Source organism: Rhinoraja longicauda, chromosome 30 (assembly GCF_053455715.1).
Source record: "Rhinoraja longicauda isolate Sanriku21f chromosome 30, sRhiLon1.1, whole genome shotgun sequence".
Classification (NCBI taxonomy): domain Eukaryota; kingdom Metazoa; phylum Chordata; class Chondrichthyes; order Rajiformes; family Arhynchobatidae; genus Rhinoraja; species Rhinoraja longicauda.
Window position 1 is genome coordinate 3,359,689 of NC_135982.1, and position 23,915 is coordinate 3,383,603.

Genomic DNA, 23,915 nt, shown 5'->3' on the forward strand with positions numbered 1-23,915 from the left:
TCTAACCAATTTGTAATTCCATGGTTTAGCTTCCGCCCTTGTAAAACAATGGTACAGTGTGGACAGTCCACAAGACCTCTGATTTCACTCCCGGAGCCAGGAAGCACAAAACACAATGGGTATCTGCTCCACTATTTTGAGCACTCCTAATTCGGCCTAGGAAGCACCCCATTTGAACCTGCAGATTTATCTATTTCCTACTTTGTTTATTCCACATTTGACACCTTTCCTCCTTAACTATAATGCTGGCACCATCCTCCCCTTTAGTGAAGAGACTTGTATTTATTAACCCCTCCATCCACATCCACTGCCACATGCAGTGCCCTCCATAATGTTTGGGACAAAGACCCATCATTTATTTATTTGCCTCTGTACTCCACAATTTGAGATTTGTAATAGAAAAAATCACATGTGGTTAAAGTGCACTTTGTCAGATTTTATTAAAGGCCATTTTTATACATTTTGCTTTCACCATGTAGAAATTACAGCTGCGTTTATACATAGTCCCCTCCATTTCAGGGCACCATAATGTTTTGGACACATGGCTTCACAGGTGTTTGTAATTAGAGTCATAGAGTCATAGAGTCCTACAGCACAGAAAGAGGCCCTTCGACCCTTCGGCCCATCGTGTCCGTGCCGCCCGTTACCAAACACAGTCTAATTTTAATCCCAATTGTTCAGGTGTGTTTAATTGCCTCTTTAATGCAGGTATAAGAGAGCTCTCAGCACCTAGTTTTTCCTCCAGTCTTTCCATCACCTTTGGAAACTTTTATTGCTGTTTATCAACATGAGGACCAAAGTTGTGCCAATGAAAGTCAAAGAAGTACTATTTTACTTTCCCCTCCACTTTTTGGCTACCAGACTTTCAACTGTAATAAACATTTGACGTCTAACATAAACTGAGTACTCTGATGGCTCAAAACAAGTCAAACTCAAGTACAATAGATAGAGCAAGGGGGGGTGCAGTGCAGAATATACTTCTATTCTCGGTGTTGTAGTCCATCAGTTCCATAACATGGTCGAATGTCCACAATGGGGTGCTGGTGAATCGGACACTACCCTAGATTTATGGAAGGGCCGTTCAGAAGCTGAATAACAGAGGGGAAGAAACTGTTCCCGAGTCTGGGGGCGACTGCTTTCAAGCTTCTGTATCTTTTAGCCGATGGGAGTGGGGAGGAGGAGGAATGACGAGGGTGGGACAAGTTAGTCTTTGATTAAAGGTAGACACAAAATGCTGGAGTAACTCAGCGGGTCAGGCAGCATCTCGGGAGAGAAGGAATGGGTGACATTTCGGGTCGAGACCCTTCTCCACTGAAATTTTTCCTACACATTTTGCCGCTCAACTGAAAATTTTCCTACACATAGTCTTTGATTATGTTGGTTGCCTTTGTTGCTATTGCCAGTGCAGATGGAGTCAATGGGAGTGGAGGGGGGGGGGTCTGGGCTGAATTATGGACTGGGATACAGCCACAACTCCCTGCAACTTCTTGTGGTCTTGGGTAGAGCTGTTCCTAAACCAAGCTGTGATGCAACCTGACTGGATGCTTTCTATTGTTGCATCTGTAAGAAGTTTGTAAAAGTCATTGGAGACGTGCCCAATCTCCTCAGTCTCCTAAGGAAGTAGAGATACGGACAAGCGTTGAGAGATGGCTCTAACATGGAGATCATAGGAGCGTAAAGGCCACAGGGCATGTCAAGATCAAAATCATGAGGATGAATGTGGCCAAGAGGGTTTGCATGGAGAAAATGTAAAAGACAAAAACTCACTGGAAAGAAGGCATGGTGAACTGAGATAAAGAAATTTGATCAAGGAGAATGAGAATTTGAGGAGGAACATGCTGATGGGTGATACTGGGTAGAAACGTGTGGCAGGGCTGGGAGGATGTTAGCGAAAAATAAGAATTATAATAGAAGGTATCACAAAATGCTGGAGTAACTCAGCGGGTCAGGCAGCATCTCAGGAGAGAAGGAATGGGTGACGTTTCGGGTCGAGACCCTTCTTTGGGGGCGGTCCCACCCCCTCCCCTGCAATCAGTCTGAAGAAGGGTCTCGACCCGCAACGTCACCCATTCCTTCTCTCCTGAGATGCTGCCTGACCCGCTGAGTTACTCCAGCATTTTGTGATACCTTCGATTTGTATCAGCATCTGCAGTTGTTTTCCTACAGAATTATAATAGAGGTCGGATAAGAAGGAATTTGAAGGGATAAAATGGAGTGGATGACTTCTGGTGATAAGGCCCTGCCACCACTGTAGTTTCATTGGGTTTCACGGGTGGTAAAGAGTAACTAAGTGAAGAGGATTGATAAGGTGTGATGCACAGTGTCTGCATTTCATGCTTCCATTAACCTCATGATCAACACGAGTTTAGTAGGATGAGGAGGGACCTCATTGAAACTTACCGAATAGTGAAAGGCCTGGATAGAGTGGCTGTGGAGAGAATGCTTCTGGGAGAGTCTAGGACCAGAGGCCATAGTCTCAGAATAAAAGGATGTGCTTTTAGATAGGAGATGAAAGGGCTTGTATTCACTGGAGTTTAGAAGGATGAGAGGGGATCTTATAGAGACGTATAAGATTATAAAAGGACTGGACAAGCTAGATGCAGGTAAAATGTTCCCAATGATGGGGGAGTCCAGAACCAGGGGCCACCGTCTAAGATTAAAGGGGAGGCCATTTAAAACTGAGGTGAGAAGAAACTTTTTCACCCAGAGAGTTGTGAATTTGTGGAATTCTCTGCCACAGAAGGCAGTGGAGGCCAAATCACTGGATTAATTTAAAAGAGAGTTAGATAGAGCTCGAGGGTCTAGTGGAATCAAGGGATATGGGGAGAAGGCAGGCATTGGTTACTGATTGTGGATGATCAGCCATGATCACAATGAATGGCAGTGCTGGCTCGAAGGGCCGAATGGCCTCCTCCTGCACCTATTTCCTATGTTTCTATGATGAGGAATTTCTTTGGTGAGGGGGTGGTGAATCTGTGGAATTTATTGGCACAGAAGGCTGTCGAGCTGTCAATGGATATTTTTAAGGTGGAGATTGACAGATTCTTGATTAGTACGGGTGTCGTGGGTTATGGGGGAGAAGGCAGGAGAATGGGGTTGAGAGGGAAAGATAGATCAGCCACGATTGAATGGCAGTGTAGACTTGATGGGCCGAATGGCCTAATTTAGCTCCTAAAATTTAAGAACCTAAGAAAGCACAAAAGCAAAATACTGTGGATATTGTAAATCTGATATAACAACATTTGTGTGGAATACTCAGCAGGTCAGGCAATGTCCATGGAGAGAGGAATAGATGCTCACTTCAAGCTGATGAGCCTTCGTCAGAAGGTTCCATTGAAAGATCGTTCACCTAGAACATCGTCCTCTCTCCTTAGCTGCTCCTGACCAAGAGAGCAATTTCTGCAAATTGGGGTTTACGCTGCGGGAAGGCAGCGCACTCTCCCGAGAGACATGGACCTTGTTCGCTGCGTAACAACGAACAAATGGGATCCCAATTGTCTCCCCTGGGCAATTCCCAGGCGGCCTGGGGATGCTGCTGGTTTGTCCGGCTTCCCCCATCGCCCCAAGGCCAGGACTCTCCGAGCTCCGACTGTCCCACCTGCTGCCTCCACCCCAGGCCCCTCAACGCCTCCACCCCAGGCCCCTCAACACCTCCACCCCGGGCCCCTCAACGCCTCCTCCCCAGGCCCCTCAACACCTCCACCCCGGGCCCCTCAACGCCTCCTCCCCAGGCCCCTCAACACCTCCACCCCAGGCCCCTCAACACCTCCACCCCGGGCCCCTCAACGCCTCCACCCCAGGCCCCTCAACGACTCCACCCTGGACCCCTCAACGCCTCCACCCCGGGCCCCTCAACGCCTCCACCCCGGGCCCATCAACGCCTCCACCCCGGGCCCCTCCACGCCTCCACCCCGGGCCCCTCAACGCCTCCACCCCGGGCCCCTCAACGCCTCCACCCCGGGCCCCTCAACGCCTCCACCCCGGGCCCCTCAATGCCGACACTACTGGGTCCAACAACCCTTCCTCCAACGCTAACCACTCCACTTCCCCAGCCCGCATGCCCCCACTCTACTCTGCACTCCCCTACCCCTTCCACGGTCACTCCTCACAGCCCCTTTCCCTCACACCACCCTCCTCAGGCCCCGTGCCTTCCCCCAGTCCCAAACCGTGTGGCACTTTCACCATCCCCCCTCTTCCCCCCTGCGGAGGGATCTGTCCACAGTCGACACTTCACCATTGTGCCCCTCCGCCCACAGCACACGGGTTACAAGGCCGCCATGATGTTGAGCTCCTCCCCTGTCCCTCCACTTGCGGAACTATTTCTCTTGCAAGGAGTCCTCACTGCCCACTGACCACCCCCTTCCCTTCTTCAACATGCCTCCTCCTCATGGACTCCCTCTGCCGGCCTCCGGCCCTCTCCGCACCTTTTTATTTCCAACTCCCGGCACGATCTCAACCCTCTTGACCTCTCCGCTCCAGTCTCCGTACCCCTTACCCACCCCAGTGCCACCCCCTCTGCCCACTCAGTAACAGTCCCAAGGATAGTTATCAAGGGAGGTGCTGTTGTAGACAGGTGGGCTGACCTCTACCATGCTGAGGCCAGGCACCAGCTCTCGGACACCTTCTCATAGCCACACCTTGACCATGACCCCACAAATGAACACCAGGCCATTATCTCCCAGACTGTATCTGATTTCATCACCTCTGGTGATCTGCCTTCCACAGCCTCCAAACTTATCGTTCGCCAGCCTCGCATAGCCCACTCTACCTCCTCCCCAAAATCCACAAACAGAACTGCCCTGGCAGTTCCATTGTTTCTATTTGCTCCTGCCCCACTGAACTCATCTCCACACACCTTGATTCCATTTTATCTGCCCCTTGTGCAATCCCTTCTGACCTACATCCGAGACACCTCACATGCTCTTCAATGCTTCAAAAACATTCTAATCCTTGGCCCCCATCTCCTCGCCTTTACCACTGACCTTTCACACCTCCATCTCACACCAGAATGGTCTTCCCTGAACAGGGACCCACTCAATCCCCTCACCTCACACCCTGCTCCAGCTGGCGGAACCTGTCCTCGCCTTTAACAACTTCACTTTGACTCCTCTCTTCAGGTAAAGGTGTGGCCTCAGGCACTCTCATGGGCCCCAGTTCCGTTTGTCTTTCATTGAACACTTTTTGTTCCACACTTATCCCGGCCACATTGCTAGGGCTTTCTCCGCCACCGCGGTGACTAGAATGGGGCTGCCTCCAACACACGTGCAAAACTCATCCATTTAATCAACTTCACCACTAACTTCCACCCTGCCCTCAAATTCACTTGGACTGTCTCTAACACCTCTCTCCCCTTTCTCGATCTCTCTGTCTCCACCATAGAGGATGGAATATCAATCAGTGTTCACTGTAAACACATTGACTCCCTCCCTCAATTACCTTGACTACACCTCTTCCCACCCTGGCTCCTGCAAGGACACTATCCCTTGCTCCAAATGTCCCTGTCCCTGCTCCCATCCAATGGCTTTCCACTCTGGCAAATCTAAGATGTCCTTTCGGTGCACGCATGTTTCTCCCACCATCCCAGTCCTCTTGCTCCCTCCCCCTCCTTAATGTACTCATCTCTCATCCCCGAGTCCCACATTACCCCTTTATCCTCCCTCTTTTTTTCCTTCCCCCATTCCCTTCCATCCATCTCCATCCCTTTACATTTCACTCCTCCTCTTTCCTTATCTGGCGCCTTTTTGTATTATTTTTACCTTGAGCAATTGTTATTTCCTCCACCCCTTTCCCCTTCACCCTTTCCCCCTTCACCCCTTTCCCCTTCACCTGCATCCACCTATCACCCCTTTCCCCTTCACCCCTTTCCCCTTCACCTGCATCCACCTATCACCCCTTTCCCCATCACCCCTTTCCCCATCACCCCTTTCCCCTTCACCTGCATCCACCTATCACCCCTTTCCCCATCACCCCTTTCCCCTTCACCTGCATCCACCTATCACCCCTTTCCCCATCACCCCTTTCCCCATCACCCCTTTCCCCTTCACCCCTTCCCCCTTCACCCCTTTCCCCTTCACCTGCATCCACCTATCACCCCTTTCCCCTTCACCCCTTTCCCCTTCACCCCTTTCCCCTTCGCCCGCATCCACCTATCGCTTACCAGGCTTTGCCTCCCCTCCACCACTCGTTCCCAGCATTCTCCCCGTTATTCCAATCTGTCAGAAGAAGGGTCCTGACCAGACAAGTTTCTGTCCAGGATTGCCCTTCACTGATGCTGCCTACCCTGCTGAGTTCCTCAAGCACTTTGTTTTTGTGGGGTTGGGTTAATTTTCCATGTGAGCCTGGAATTTGGTGATTCGAGTTCGGGCAGTAATCGACTCTGTCTTCGATGAGTACAATGTGTATGTGTGCATTTTTACTCAGAGGATGGTGGGTACATGGAACAAGCTGCTGGAGGAGGTAGTTGAGGCAGGTGCTGTAACAACATTTAAAAGATGCTTGGACAAGTGCATGGATAGGAAAGGCTTAGAAGGATGTGGGCCAAATGCAGACAAACGGGACTAGCTTAGATGGGACTTCTTGGTCGGCGTAGATGAGTTGAGCTGAAGGGTTTGTTTTCGTACGGCACGACCCCATGGCTCAAACACTTCATTAGGCTGCACTGTAGTGCTCTCCTTGATTGAATAGTTACTAAAATAGCGTAGGGTCAGTTATGAGATGGGGTCATGGTGTGGGTGAGCAACACTGGTGAAATGGTACAGTGCTTGGCCAAGGGATTGTTCCCTTGATGAGAAATGCAGTTAATTAACCAAACGCAATGGGAAACTGCTAATTAAAAATGAACTGCAGAATTGCCAACTCCAAATGGACATTTTCTTCAAGTCTCAAGGTCTCCCGGCTCCTGCCAATGACCAGACATAATCGGCCTCTATACTCCCTCTCCAACATTAACAGAAAGGTGCTGAGATAATGGAAAGCACACATCATTTTGACAATTCCCTGAATGGCTTTTCTCCTGGGTTATCTCACAGAGGTGCCCTGAAGCTTAATCTTCTATCTTTGGAAACACCCGTGCAATCCTGAAAGATCAGTGACCGTAAGACTGCATCAGAAAGTCAGAGGAGAAAATAGCTGAACGAGAGAGAAATGCAAAATGGAGATCCCTTGTCACAAGATATTTAAACATCAATGGAAACTCAACTCAAAATTTCCATCTACATGAATGAACGATAAGAACTCTGGTGCTGACTAATAGTGTTGCACTGTGTACATCTGACTGAAGAAGCCGAAATGTACCATGGATATAATTGGGAGAATCAGGCTACGACTGTATTACTTGGAGTGCAGGAGGATGAGGGATGATCTTATAGAGGTATACAAAATCATGAGAGAATTAGATCAGGTAGACACACAGAGTCTCTTGACCAGAGTAAGGGAATCAACACCCAGGGGACATAGGTTTAAGATGAGCAGGGCAATGATTTAATAGGAACCTGAGGGGTGATTGAAGCAGGTACATAAGTGGCATTTAAAAGACCTTTGGATCTTTTGGGATATGGGTTATGTGCAGGTAGAAAACCAGTAGACTTGGCATTATGTATGACACAGACACTGTGGGTCGCAGGGCCTGTTTTTGTACTGCACTGTGTAGGATTTTCAACTAGTCACTCATAATCATCCTTTAATGTTCCTGAATTCCCTCTCTCTCCGTCCCTCCCCCACCCTAGCCCCCTTGCTAGTTTTACTGTGTCGGAAGGAACTTCTGATGCTGGTTTACATTTCCTGCTTAGCATCTGCTTTGAACTGTTATTTTAACACCTTAGCCTTCCATATCACTAGCTTCCCTCTCCCCTGAATACAAACATAAGTCTCTTGGCCGAGGGGGAACCAGGGGCCACAGTCTTAGAATAAAGGGGAGGCCATTTAAAACTGAGGTGAGAAGGAAATGTTTCACCTAGGGAGTTGTAAATTTGTGGAATTCTCTGCCACAGAGGGCAGTGGAGGCCAAATCGCTGGATGGATTTAAGAGAGAGTTAGATAGAGCTCTAGGGGCTAGTGGAATCAAGGGATATGGGGAGAAGTTGGGCACAGGTTACTGATTGTGGATGATCAGCCATGATCACAATGAAGGGCGGTGCTGGCTCGAAGGGCCGAATGGCCTCCTCCTGCACCTATTTTCTATGTTTCTATGTTTCTACACAGCCAACAATGGTCCATAGCTCTTTGGGCATCGGTGCCGGCTCTGATCTGTTCTGTACCCTTACCTACCTCTAGTTTCCCTCTCCCCTGACTCCCAATGTGGAGCCAAGTATCTCCAACTAGGTGGAGCCACAGCCACAACATCTGATACAGTTCACATGGGTCTGGAGGGAGGGGGGCAGTGGGAGTGAAGGTAAGACTTTCATCAGGTTGCCTTGGTAGGTTTTATAATTTATTGGAAACTTTGCAGCAATTCTTGAAGATTCCCCGCACTGGGCCACCAGTAGCCCCATAGTCTGATCAATCGGCCATCAGAGTGATCCAGGGATTGGAGGCATCTCTGCTTCTGGCTGCTGGAAGAGCTCAAGGCTCTGCCACGCTTGGCCACTGATTAGAAGTTGGGCAACGTTAACTCCTTTTCACTGCTGATCTATTGAATCAGCATTAATGGCTTCTATATGAGACTGCACACATATTTAGAATCTTAGAGTCATGGAGACTTACAGCATAGAAACAGGCCCTTCGGCCCAACTTGCCCACACTATCCAACAGGTCCCATCTATGTTAGTCCCACTACCTGCATTTGGCCCATACCACTCTAAACCTGTCCTCTCCATGTACCTCTCTAAATGTTTCTTAAACATTGCGATAGTTCTTAAAGGTAAGGATTTGAGGGATAACAATGATACTTGAGCAAGACGAGAGAACATAACAGTCAGCAATCTGCCAGTGGAACGCAGTTTGGCCGTATACACACTATGGATATTCTTATTCATGAAGCAATTGCCTGGTTGCTATGGCAATGGGTTACATCCACAAAGCATCTGCAGTTAGTGGAAGCACAAACAAGTGGTTGCTCCCCACAGTGAAATTAAATACCATCTTGGTTGGGATTTTTGACAAATAGAATCAACAACAGATAGCGAGTATTGAATAAGGGCCTCTACGACTTTCCAATCTGATTCTCTCTCTGGAACACAAGCTCCACCTGCTTCTCACTGCGACTTCACATTGCCCTCGAGCACAGATTGCCAGTCTCGGTGTTATCAAACAGATGATCGTCCCCTGCTGCCACACACGCAACAGGGCAGCATGGTGGCGGAAAGGTAGAGTTGCTGCCTCACAGCACCAGAGATCACCGAGTTAAAGCAATTCAGTATTTCCCTCAGAACACAAAGTAACTCAGCAGGTCAGGCAGCACCTTTGGAGGACATGGAATGGTGACATTTCGGGTCGGGAGACTTCGTCAGACCCGAAATATTGCTATCCATCCATGAACGTCCACTGGGTGGCGCCAGCAATGGCTGCCTCGCCAACAGTCTGTGTCGCTTTCCCCTTCGTGGTTTTTTAGTATGTGTTAAATGTATGTGTTTAGTGTTCTTTAGCTTGTTTTATGTGGGGGGTAGGGGGAGGGGGATTTTTTTTCTAATCTCTTACCTCGACGGAGATGCAATTTTCCTTTTCCGTTTCGTATTTCGGGTCGACTGCTCCGACCGCGCGAGAAAAATGAGGGAAGCAGATTAGACTTTATTGCCTTCCATCACATGTGGGGAATCCACTGTGGTGGATGTTGATGTTAACCTTTATGTAGTTTTGTGTCTTGTTGCTTTTTTAGTATGGCTGTATGGTAATTCGCATATCGCGGTACCTTAATTGGTACACGTGACAATAAAAGTCCTTTGAAACATTTGCCAGTCCCACAGAGTTACTCCAGCACTGAGTGTTCGACACAAGATTCCAACATCTGCCGTTCCTTGTGGCTACGTCTTAATATTTCCCTTACAAAAATTTAAGGAATCTGTTTTGAATTAATTAATTGCTAACTCCAACCAGGAAATAGGATGGAGTTAGAAACATAGAAAATAAGTGCAGGTGGAGGCCATTCGGCCCTTTGAGCCAGCACCACCATTCAATATTTTCATGGCTGATCATCCAAAATCAGTACCCCGTTCCTGCTTTTTCCCCATATCCCTTGATTCCGTTAGCCCTAAGAGCTAAATCTAACTCTCTCTCGGATACATCCAGTGAATTGGCCTGCACTGCCTTCTGTGGAAAAGTTTTTCCTCATCTCAGTCCTAAAATGGCCTACCCTTTATTCTTAAACAGTGACCCCTGGTTCTGGACTCCCCGGGAACATTTTTCCTGCATCTAGCCTGTCCAATCCCTGAAGATTTTTTTATGTTTCTATAAGATCCCCTCTCATCCTTCTAAATTCCAGTGAATACAAGCCCAGTCGATCCATTCTTTCATCATAGGTAGACCAAAATGCTGGAGTAACTCAGCGGGTCAGGCAACATCTCGGGAGAGAAGGAATGGGTGACGTTTCAGGTCGAGACCCTTCTTCAGACTTTCATCGTATGTCAGACCCGCCATCCCGGGAATTAACCTGGTAACCCTACGCTGCACTCCCTCAGTTGTCACTAGTCGGGGGTTTCCCCCAATGTTATGAAGCCCTTTGCCAGAGTCACTGCAGTTTGACCGACCACTGTCATCATCGCCCTGCTCCTTACCTGTAGTTGACGGGCCAGCGAACCATCCACATGCGGTGATAGGACAGGGAGGTGACAGAGAAACAAGTCACCAGTGTGAGTGTGTAGAAAGTGGAGACAAACACCTTGCACAAGCCCTCATTCCATTCATAGTCGGAGTGCTGTCTGCGGAGCTGGATGACGGAGTACATGGTGATGGGGATGGCGACGTTGAGGATGTGTGTCCCGGCCAGCGTGCAGATCAGGAACTCCAGCGGCTTCCATTTCTTCTGCTTGGCGCTGACGCTCAGGATGCCCCAGGTGTTGGCGAGCAGCGAGACCCCCGAGCAGATGAGCCAGGCCACCACGTTACTGTACAAGCTCTGCTCCTCCGTGCTCTCACTCATGGCGGATCGTGGCGCTCCCATCGCATGGGACCCGCGGCAGACTGTGTGCAAGTGCACCGGCGACAAGAGGCATCCTAGGACTCAATCCATCGCAGAGACTGCGCAGTGAATGGGGGCTCCAGCCTCTCCAAACATCGCATGCGGACCATCACCACCACCTGCACCACAGAAAACCAGAGCATTAACATGTAAACCAGCATCTGCAATGCCTCCTCCACACACAGAGCATTAACATGTAAACCAGCATCTGCAATGCCTCCCACACACAGACACACACAGAGCATTAACATGTAAACCAGCATCTGCAATGCCTCCTCCACACACACACACACACACAGAGCATTAACATGTAAACCAGCATCTGCAATGCCTCCCCACACACAGACACACACAGAGCATTAACATGTAAACCAGCATCTGCAATGCCTCCCACACACAGAGAGAATTCATGCAACAGCTTTTGTGGTGAATCTGTGCAATTCATTGCCACCGGTGGTGGCCAAGTCAATGGATATGTCTAAGGGGGATTGATAGATTCTTGATCAGTACGGGTGTCAGGGGTTATGGGAAGAAGGCTGGTGGGTGACGTTGATCAGTCATGATTGGATGGCGGAGTAGACTTGAGAATGGCCTCATTCTGCTCAGAGAATTTGAGCAGTGGGGGGGGGGGAGGGGGTAGTATTAAGGGAGCTTTTGAATGACAGATTTGAAGCACAACAATACCATTTGTCAATCAACCCCCCCCCCCACCCCCCCGCCCAGCTGTATCCACCTATCACTTGCCAGGCTTTGCCCCACCTCCACCTCTCTCCCCCTCCCCTCAATTGGTGTACTGAGGAGGCCCACCAGAAATATTGCATATCCATGTTCTCCAGAGATGCTGCCCGACCTGCCGAGATACTTCAGCACCATGTGCATTTTTTGTAAGCCGGCATCTACAATGACACCAATCCCCCACACAACACAAATCCCACTCTGACACCGTATCACCACTCCACACACACGAGGCCACACCAGACTCACGCCAACGTCTCTGCTCAAAATCAGCTCCACTCCAATACCCAAACCCACACACGTGTTGTCTTGTCTCACACGTGTTGTCTCACACACAACACAACACGGCCCCATCTCCACACGCAAAACAACTCGGCCCCATCTCCACACACATGGCTCCATCTCCACACGCAACACAACACGGCTCCATCTCCACACACAACACAACATGGCTCCATCTCCACACGCAACACAACATGGCTCCATCTCCACACACAACACAACATGGCTCCATCTCCACACGCAACACAACACAGCCCCATCTCCACACACAACACAGCACGGCCCCATCTCCACACGCAACACAACACGGCTCCATCTCCACACGCAACACAACACGGCCCCATCTCCACACGCAACACAACACGGCTCCATCTCCACACGCAACACAACACGGCCCCATCTCCACACGCAACACAACACGGCCCCATCTCCACACGCAACATGGCCCCATCTCCACACGCAACACAACATGGCCCCATCTCCACACGCAACACAGCACGGCCCCATCTCCACACGCAACACGGCCCCATCTCCACATGCAACACCATCTCCACACACAACACGGCTCCATCTCCACACGCAATACAACACGGCCCCATCTCCACACATAACACGGCCCCATCTCCACACACAACACAACACGGCCCCATCTCCACACACAACACAACACGGCCCCATCTCCACACGCAACACAACATGGCCCCATCTCCACACGCAACAAAACACGGCCCCATCTCCACACGCAACATGGCCCCATCTCCACACGCAACACGGCCCCATCTCAAAACACAACACAACACGGCCCCATCTCCACACGCAACAAAACACGGCCCCATCTCCACACGCAACACAACACGGCCCCATCTCCACACGCAACAAAACACGGCCCCATCTCCACACGCAACATGGCCCCATCTCCACACGCAACACGGCCCCATCTCAAAACACAACACAACACGGCCCCATCTCCACACGCAACAAAACACGGCCCCATCTCCACACGCAACACAACACGGCCCCATCTCCACACGCAACACAGCACAACCCTATCTCCACACACAATACAATGCAGCCCCATCTCCACACAACATACTGTCAAGCCCCGCTCTAATACCCCAACCCTACTCCAACATGACTTCAATGTTCACACAGAGCGCAGTCTGCAATCCCACACACATCCCAACCGCAATGCCACACACGATGCAATCTCAGCTCACACACACCCAGCTCACAATCCCAACCCTCTCGTTCACACACTTTGACCAGACACCCCGAGCATGCCCATATATGCCAAGCCCATTCCCTGGGGCAAACAGAACCCCCTCCCAACATGGTGTGACCTCCCTCCCCCAACCTACAATAACTCAAGCCTACTCCATCCATCCACCCCACCCCACCATCCATCCACCTCACCATCCCACATGGCCCAAACCTCACACGCACATGCCTAGTAACGAGACAGACAGCGTCTATGATCTGCACTGTCCCTACCATCAAAGGACCATCACAACAATATGCCAACCCCATCAAGGGGTTTCCCAGCTGATTGCTCCCGTGCTTTACCAGAGCCAAGCCTCCCGAAGACAAGCCAGGAGCACTGGGATTCGGCGATCACTCCCGGCAGAGGAGGTGACCTGGGAGCACGTGCATCGAGGTCTGGACACGCACGCTGCAGCTCTGGGTCAGAGTCGGCCGGACATGGAGAGGAGGAGCACACTTTCATCCTCTTCAACTCCCTGAACTGGGGACGGACGAAACACATTGTGTCGTCGATGATCTTTACAAGAGACACTACTGGTTGGTTGCGGGGAGCTGAGCTGAGCTGAGCTGAACAGCATGCTGAAGGCAGAGCCTACGGCCCATCCCTAAATAAAACCGTGTTCAAGGAGGGCAGAGCCACAGCCTTCACCCCTGACTGCTGGACCCACATCTCACCTCCGGTCAACACCACACTCAGCCCCACCGTCAGTAAAATTTACCTTCCACACTGCCAAATGCCTGGTAAAGCAGCCTCATGCACAGTCTCACTCAATCTCCAATAGTTTGTGGAAAAGATAAAACATTAATGCAAGCTGGCCCCTGCAGCGAGCGTTTCCATGGTTACGGAAGTGCTAAGGGTTATGTAATGCAAAGGAAAGCAATCTAGTCTCCTTCCCTCATTCCCATCTTCACCTCAACCTTTATCCTGCCTTCATCAATCCCCACAGTCCCAATGTTTCATACACTCAATCATAAGGATATTTAGTAAAGGCCTGCGCACTCAACAGTGAATGAATTAATCACAGATCAGTCCCTCTAATTAGCATTCATCACGTACTCTTGTTCCGAAAGAAACAATTGCATTTATATGGCACCTCTGGATAATCCAAAGTGTGGAGTCATTGAAGCTCATTTTACACAGTGGTCATTGTTTACTTTAGAAAGGTACCAACAAATTCATGCACAGCAGGTTCCCACAAACATAAAAATGATCATGATTAGACAAACTTTAGATTTCGACTTTAGAGATACAGCACAGAAACAGTTCCTTTCGGCCCACCGAGTCCGTGCCGACCAGTTGTCCACACACACTAGCACTATCCCACACACCAGAGACAACTTACAATCTTTACCGACGCCAATTAATCTTCAGACCTGCACGTCTTTGGACGTAGGAGGAAACCGGGACACCTGGAGAAACCCACGTGGTCGCAGGGAGAATGTACAAACTCCGTACAGACTGCACCACTGTGCCGCCCCTAAAGTTGCCTGAGAGATGAAGGGGAATTGTATGTGTGTGCCTAGCAGACACCTTTTCCTCAAAATTCCTAAACTCACATGTGTGATCCTGAGCCTTTATCAACGTCTTCAAGAGGATGGGTAGCAGATCACCGAGTTAAAGCATTTCAGTATTTCTCTCAGAACACAAAGTAACTCAGCAGGTCAGGCAGCACCTTTGGGGGACATGGAATGGTGACGTTTCAGGTCGGGAGACTTCTTCAGACCGGAAATATTGCTATCCATCCATGAACGTCCACCGGGTGGCGCCAGCAATGGCTGCCTCGCCAACAGTCTGTCTGTCGCTTTCCTTCGTGTTTTTTTTAGTATGTGTTAAATGTACGTGTTTAGTGTTCTTTAGCTTGTTTTACGTGGGGGGTGGGGGAGGGAGAAACTTTTTCTAATCTCTTACCTCGACGGAGATGCAATTTTTTTTTCCGTACTGTACCTCCATCCGCATTGCGGCCTAACATGGAGGAGTTGGCGGTCTTTGCTGGAGACCGACCGGGTGCTCCACCGCAGGTTCCTGCGGACTCAACATCATGGAGCCCGCGATCCCTTTGCCAGGGATCGATCTCTGAGCCTACTCCTGCACCTATTGTCTATTGTCTATTGTCCCTCCCACTATAATCAGTCTGAAGAAGGATACTGCCTACGCCGACTCCTTCACATCATGTGGCAGGACAAAATTCCCGACACAGAGGTCTTGGAACAGGCCGGAATCCCCAGCGTCCACACCCTCCTATGGAAAGCCCAAGCCAGATGGGCAGGCCATGTCGTCAGAATGCCCGAGAGTCGACTGCCAAAACAGCTTCTGTATGGAAAACTGTGTCAGGGCAAGCGCTCAGTAGGCGGACAGACAAAACGGTTTCAGGACTGCCTCAAAGTGTCCCTCAAAGACTTGGACATCAACCTCAGCACTTGGGAGTCTCTTGCTCTGGACCGTCCAACCTGGCGTAGCAAGCTCACCACAGGAGCCCGTGCAGCAGAGAACAGACGCACTGCAAAGGCCCAGAGGAAACGCACCCCGCGCAAGGCCCGGGCTACCTCCACTTCCACTGCAGCACCCATCCACTTGTGTCCTACGTGTGGGCGTGCCTTCCGGGCCCAGATTGGCCTCACCAGTCACTTCAGGACCCACAGTCACCAATCCTCCAACTGAAAGTGAAGTCATGGTCATCTTCAAACCCGAAGGATGAACAACAACATAATCAGTCTGAAGAAGGATCCCAACCCAAAGTGTCACCTCTTCATGTTCTCCAGAGATGCTGCCTGACCCGCTGGGTTACTCCAGCACATTGTGTCTCTTTTTGTAAAGCAGCATCTGCAGTTCTTTATGCCTGAACTTAACAATTGTCTGGGTCATAATTTACACATGTGGATTAGTATTCCCTCACAAATATTTAAAAGGGCAATGGGTTTTATAAAGTCATACAATATGGAAAGCTTCAGCCCAACTTGCCCATGCCAACCACCATGCCCCATCTACACTAGTCCCACCAACCACCATGCCCCATCTACACTGGTCCCACCAACCACCATGCCCCATCTACACTAGTCCCACCAACCACCATGTCCCATCTACACTAGTCCCACCAACCACCATGCCCCATCTACACTAGTCCCACCATGCCCCATCTACACTGGTCCCACCAACCACCATGCCCCATCTACACTAGTCCCCCCAACCACCATGTCCCATCTACACTAGTCCCACCAACCACCATGCCCCATCTACACTAGTCCCACCAACCACCATGCCCCATCTGCACTAGTCCCACCAACCACCATGCCCCATCTACACTAGTCCCACCAACCACCATGTCCCATCTACACTAGTCCCACCAACCACCATGCCCCATCTACACTAGTCCCACCTGCCTGCATTTGGCCCATACCCCTCTAAACCCAATCTCCCTATGCACCTGTCTAAATGCTTCCTAAGCGTTGCAAAGTACCTGCCTCAACTACTTCCTCCGGCAGCTCATTCCATACACCCACCACCCTTTGTGTTAAAAGGTTAGCCCTCAGGTTCCTCTTAAATCTTTCCCCCTCACCTCAAACCCGTCCTCTGTTCTTGATTCACCTCTCATCCTCTTGCATTCCTAGAAATAATGTCATGCTGACCATCTGTAGTTCTGTGTCATCCACTCCCTGCACACTCGGGGCAATTTACAGAGGCCAATTAAACCCGCACATCTTAGCGTCCCGAGAGGAAACCCAAGTGGTCACGGGGAGAATGTGCAATCTCTGTACAGACAGCACCCGTGGTCAGGATTGAACCTGGGTCTCCGGAGCTGTGAGGCTGCAACTCTACCAGCTGTACCACTGCGCCGCCTGTTTTTGTGAAGGGCTTCTGTCACTTGGTTGTTGAAGGCAAAATCCGGGCCATGGCAACTAGGTGAGGGTCAGGACAAGTAAACCACAACTCTTCACATGAGGGCATTTCAAGGTTGAAGGAACTGGTGGTCAAGATGTTCAAAGAAAATGGGCAGAGTTTCACATTACCCATTACATGAAATCTTTCTCCATGTGGCTTGACCAAAATCGACCAAATCTAGCAGGGCCTCTGAATCACACCAGGTGGCCATTCACTTTATCTTTTCTGTGCAAGCTCGCAGTCTCCTGCTCTTTCCCACAACGCTGCACGTGTTTGCTCCGTTTCAAGCATCTAACCAACGTTCTCAGTTACTAATTTCTCTCCTTCCGAGCAATGCATTCAAAGGTTTCAAAGGTCAGTTTATTGTCACATGTACCAATTAAGGTACAGTGAAACTCGAATGAACAATACCTCCAGTTGTCAACGTGGACTCTGACAAACAATGAGATACAGAGAATAGACACAAAATGCTGGAGTAACTCAGCGGGTCAGGCAGCATCTCTGGAGAGAAGGAATGGGTGACGTTTCTGCAGTTATTTTTTTGCAGATACAGAGAATAGCTGTTTTAACCCACTAGCATATGACCACCTGATTAGATAGACTTTTAGTGAACAGGATGAGAAACGCAAGAATGCAATTAGCTTTCAGAGAGCAATTAATGTGCAGATTGCAGCCTACGTAACAGTTGCAGAGAGAGACAGGCTAATCAGATTCGTCTCTGTCACACTATTGCTCATCGTCACTTGTTATACACTAAACGTTCTTGATCAGAGCCGCTCCAAAGTGCAGCTCCTGCTTGTACTCCAGATCTGGACCTTCCGCACACAGGTAATCCAGACACGGTGATGAAACGGCCAAGGCTGGATATTCACTGGTGCTTTCAGGAGAGGGTTAGATTTAGCTCTTAGGGCCAAAGGAATCTAGGGATATGGGGAGAAAGCAGGAAAGCAGGCTACTGATTTTAGATGATCAGCCATGATCTGATTGAATGGCGGTGCCGGCTCGAAGGGCCGAATGGCCTACTCCTGCACCTATTTTACTAACAGCTCCATCCTGGTCTGATCAACCACTTGGCACCGGGCAGCAAGCCGGGAATATTAGACTCTCTCCGAGTCCCCTCAGCAGGCACTGCAGCACACAAACCCCCAGCATGTATAAAACCATGACAGGAATAGATCGAGTAGATGCACAGAGTCTCTGGCCCAGAGTGGGTGAATTAAGCACCAGAGGATATAGGTTCAAGGTGAAGGGGAAATCTTAGGGGTAACTTTTTCACACAAAGGGTGGTGGCTGTATGGAACGAGCTGCCAGAGGAGGTAGTTGAGGCTGGGACTATCCCACTGTTTAAGAAACAGTTTGACAGGTACATGGATAGGACAGGTTTGCAGGGATACGGACCACACACGGGCAGGTGAGACTAGTGTAGCTGGGGCAGGTTGGCCGGGGTGGGCAAGTTGGGCTGAAGGGTCTGTTTCCACACTGTATCACTCTATGACTCTATGTGGGATTGAAACAGAGGAACGGAGAGCTGGAGTAACTCAGCGGGTCAGGCAGCATCTGTGGAGAATTTGGATAGGTGACGTTTCATGTCGGGACCCTTCTCCAGACATGAAGGCCTCTGATAAATATCCCAGGGAGCTGGAGGATGTGCCGATGCCTCGGCCTACTCTTCATCACGCAGATCCTCAGCCCATGGCCCGTTCTGGTCACTGGTTCATGCATCCTGGCAACTTCATCCCTCCGCACCACAACAATCACCGTGCTAACAAGCATTTCGCTCTATTCCAATCTTTCTTTGCGACGTACTAAATTATTATTTTTTTAAGTACATGGATGTCTTTCTGCATCAAAATTTATTTTCCAAAAATAAATGTTATTCTGAATTTTTAAAAATATACAAAATAGAATCTGTGCAAAAACTCTTTGTACATTCGTAGTATCTGAACATTCAATAGTGACGTACTCAGTAAAGTTCACACATGTCGAGATGAGAACGGTTTTTTTCACACAGAGAGTGGTGAATCTGTGGAATTCTCTGCCACAGAAGGTAGTTGAGGCCAGTTCATTGGCTACATTTAAGAGGGAGTTAGATGTGGCCCTTGTGGCTAAAGGGATCAGGGGGTAAGGAGAGAAGGCAGGTACGGGATACTGAGTTGGATGATCAGCCATGACCATATTGAATGGCGGTGCAGGCTCGAAGGGCCGAATGGCCTACTCCTGCACCTATTTTCTATGTTTCTATGTTTCTATGTCTTTACACTAAACATCCCTGCCATTCTTGTGGCCTCCTGGGATCATCTCCCTTCCGGTCCCTCCACTGGGCTCTGTCCCTCAATGTCCAGCAGCGGAAGGACCCTAGACTGTGGTCCTCCCCCACAGGGCCTTGGTGTTGGCTGCACCGAGCTTCAGTGCGTCCCTCAGCACGTACTCCCGCAGTCTGCAGTGGGCCAGTCGGCAACGTTCCCTGATGGATGTCTTGCTGTGTTGGGAGGCCAGCAAGTTTTGGGCAGACCAAAGAGTGACCGTCACTGACTTGATGGTCCTCCAGTGGCACTTGGTGTCAATCTATAAAAATGTTTGTTAGTATTGTATCTCCTCCCACCACACTTCCAAGCAGTGCATTCAAGGCGTCAGCCACTATGGGGACCACAAGTCTCGCTGTTTGCCTGATGGGCATCTGATCTGGGAGACCAACAAAGTTCCTACTTCACAAAATAACAGGGTACTGATTGAGAATGATCAGCCATGATCACATTGAATGGCGGTGCTGGCTCGAAGGGCCGAATGGCATCCTCCTGCACCTATTGTCTATTGTCTATAAACAGCTTGCAAAGTAGAAAGGAAGTTTGAAACAGAAATGTGGCCCATCTTTCAGCCTCCATGTTCAACAATCCACCCCCCTCCTTTCACCTACAACACTGGAACCGATTTGAAGCATCACGTGAGTGTGGGCAGCACTCCCAACCATCAGCAATTGGACACCAACATCTCACTAACATGCTGCAGCCAGCACCCCAGGAGGGGAATCTTCATGTTAGACTTTAGACATAATGTGCGGAAACAGGCCCTTCGGCCCACCGTGTCCGCACCGACCAGTGGTCACCTCGTACACCAGCACTTTGCTACACACCAGGGACAATATACAACTTTGTGGGAGGAAACCGGAGCACCCAGAGAAAACCCACGCGGTCACAGGAATGATGTGCAAACTCCATACAGACAGCACCACGTGGTCGAGGTTGAAGCCGTGTCTCTGGCGCTGTATGGCAGCAACTCTACCACTGCGGAATCAGAAGGATTAGAGGATGTAGAGTTAGTTTTCAATGTGCAGATACTGGAGCAAGGATGTTTGAGCTGATTGGATAATGACTGGCAAGCAAGTGACGAGGTGTTGGAACTCTGCTAGGATTGGTCAAGCTCAGTGGCCCTGGGATTGGTGGAAGAAACCGAGCCATTGTGGATCGTGTGATGAAGGCTCTAGTTTAGTCTTGTTAGACATACAGCCTGGAAACAGGCCCTTCAGCCCACCAGGTTCATGCTGGCCATCAATCACTCGTTCACACTAGTTCTTTGTTAGCCCACTTACTTCTCCACCCCCTACACACTAGGTGCAGTTTACAGAAGCCAATTAACCTACAAACCCACACGTCTTTGGGATGTTGGATGAAACCGGAGCACCCACAGGAAACCATGATCATAGGTAGAACGTGCAAACTCCACACAGACAGCACCCGAGGTTAGGATCAAACCCGAGTCACCGGCGCTGTGAGGCAGCGGCTCTACCTGCTGCCCCACTATGCCGCCCTTGAATATTTTGAGTTAGAGTTGATGACTTGGCAATGAGATGTCGATTGAGCCAGAACCTCTTCTTGCTTTTCTGCTCACATCAAAATAAAGAAGATGTCAGCAGGTGGCGTCTAGAAATATCACCTTTTACAATCGTGAAAATACTGGGTGTAAACATTAGCCCTGTTGATTTATTTTCTTTCCTTGTGAGGAAGATCCGTCCTTCCAATTATTAATGATCCTCTCCAGCTCAATCCACACACTCACTCCATCGAATGCCACAAAGAACCATCAGAGTGGTGGTGTTCAGACGCTCATAAGCTCCAGGAGCGGAGTTACACCATCCAGCCCATCAAGTCTACTCCGCCATTCAATCATGGCATGATCTATATCTCCCTCTCACCCCCATAACCCGACAACCAAGATAGCCGCAATATGCTGGAGTAACTCAGCGGGACAGGCAGCATCTCTGGAGAGAAGGAATGGGTAACATTTCGGGTCGAGACCCTTCTTCAGTCTGCAGCATTTTGTGACTATCTTCACTGTAAACCAGCATATGAGGTTCCTTCCTACACACCCCCGACACCCACCTTAATCAAAAACCTCTCAATCTCTGCCTTAAAAATATCCAACGACTTGGCTGTCTGTGACAATGAATTCCACAGATTCACCACCCTCTGACAACAGAAACTCCTCCCCATCTCCTTTCTAACGGCACGTCCTTTTATTGCTGCATTGTCCCAAGAATCATCCTCAGCCAGGCCGTGGGCTGGTCACTGACAGCAGTGTAAAGAAGTCATCAATCATTTAAGACCACAGATTCTGATCAATCTGACTTCTCACATGATGGATCATGACTCACACAGGGCCAGTTGACAAGATTAGAAAGGAACAAGGCAGTAATGACTTCATCTAACCGAGTACGTTGGATTAATTATAGCACTTTAATGACTAATATTATATTTTAAATAAGAAATCGATGAAACTATAAAATTCCTAAATCAAGCATTAAGTCCACCGTTGAAGCAGTAATTACCTTAAGAGATTACTCAACACAAATGGAGTATTATTTACTCAGCAGGTCAGGCAGCATCTCAGGAGAGAAGGAATGGATGACGTTTCAGGTCAAGACCCTCTTCAGACTGATGTCAGGGGGGCAGGACAAAGGAAGGATAGAGGTGGAGACAGGAAGATAGAGGGAGAACTGGGAAGGGGGAGGGGGGGAGGACGGGGGGAGGAGGGGGGGAAGAGAGGGACAGAGGAACTAACTGGTTGCAGGGGAAAGTGCCCGGGGATGGGGTGGTTTGGGTAGGAAGGGATAAGTGGACCAGGGAGTTACGGAGGGAACGGTCTCTGTGGAATGCAGAAAGGGGAGGGGATGGGAAGATGTGGCCAATGGTTGGGTCCCGTTGTAGGTGACGGAAATGTTGGAGGATGATTTGTTGGATACGCTGGCTGGTGGGGTGGAAGGTGAGAACGAGGGGGATTCTGTCTTTGTTCCGAATGGGGGGAGGGTGAGCAAGAGCGGAGCTGCAGGATATCGAGGAGGCCCTAATGAGAGCCAAACCACCCCAACCCCGGGCACTTTCCCCTGCAACCACAGGAGATGCAACACCTGTCCCTTTACCTCCCCCCTCAACTCCATCCAAGGACCCAAACAGTCTTTCCAGGTGAGACAGACGTTCACCTGCACCTCCTCCAACCTCATCCATTGTATCCACTGCTCTAGATATCAATTTCTATACATCGGCGAGACCAAACACAGGCTCGGCAATCGTTTCGCTCAACACCTTCGCTCAGTCTGCCTTAACCAACCTGATCTCCCGGTGGCTGAGCACTTCGACTCCCCCTCCCACTCCCAGTTTGACCTTTCTGTCATGGGCCTCCTCCAGTACCATAGTGAGGCCAACCGGAAATTGGAGGAACAGCACCTCATATTTCGCTTGGGCAGCTTGCAGACCAGCGGTATGATCATTGACTTTTCCATCTTTAGATAGTTCCTCTTTCTCTCTTCCCCCCCCCCCCCCCCCCCCTCCCAGGCTGGAGTAACTCAGCGGGTCAGGCAGCATCTCGGGAGAGAAGGAATGAGTGACGTTTCGGGTCGAGACCCTTCTTCAGTTTGAAGAAGGGTCTCGACCCGAAACATCACCCATTCCCTCTCTCCTGAGATGCTGCCTGACCTGCTGAGTTACTCCAGCATTTTGTGATACCTATTAATTGCGTTTTATCATATGATAGGTGCAGAATTAGGCCATTAGGCCTATCAAGTCTACTCCGCCATTCAAACATGGCTGACCTATCTTCCCCTCTCAACCCCATTCTCCTGCCTTCTCCCCATAACCCTTGACACCCGCACTAACAAAGAATCGATCTATCTCTGCTTTAAAAATATCTATTGACTTGGCTTCCACTGCCTTCCGTGGCAATGAATTTCACAGATTCACCACCCTCTGACTAAAGAAATTCCTCCTCATCTCCTTCCTAAAGCATCCTTTTATTCTGGGGCTGTGCCCTCTGGTCCTAGACTCTCCCACCAGTGGAAACATCCTCTCCACATCCACTCCATCCAACCCTTTCAATACTCGGTAAGTTTTTGTTTTGAATATATTTCATATTCTGATTAAAGTTTACATTTGAAGAAAATAATCAGGTTTGTATTCACCCTAGAGAGGCAGTGGATTACACATGGATTTCAAATAGTACCCTGGAAAATCATGTTTTCTGACATGAAGGAACTGCAGATGGTGGTTTAAACCGAGGATAAAAACAGTTTCTTTCCACGAGTGGTAGTTCTACTCAATAACCAAAGTCTGTAATCTATTTTTTTGCTCTGGTTTATTTTCACCCACATGTTTAGACCGTAAT

General features: G+C 49.6%; 1 protein-coding gene across 1 annotated transcript in view; it reads right to left on the reverse strand.

Moving 5' to 3' along the window:
* Positions 1-23,915, reverse strand: part of gpr153 (G protein-coupled receptor 153) — a 131,574-nt gene that overhangs the window by 56,137 nt on the left and 51,522 nt on the right. Inside the window, exon 2 of the mRNA XM_078425019.1 lies at positions 10,707-11,229. Within this exon, the coding sequence (XP_078281145.1) occupies positions 10,707-11,092 (386 nt within the window). The 5' untranslated portion in view covers positions 11,093-11,229. The remainder of the gene's footprint in view (positions 1-10,706; positions 11,230-23,915) is intronic.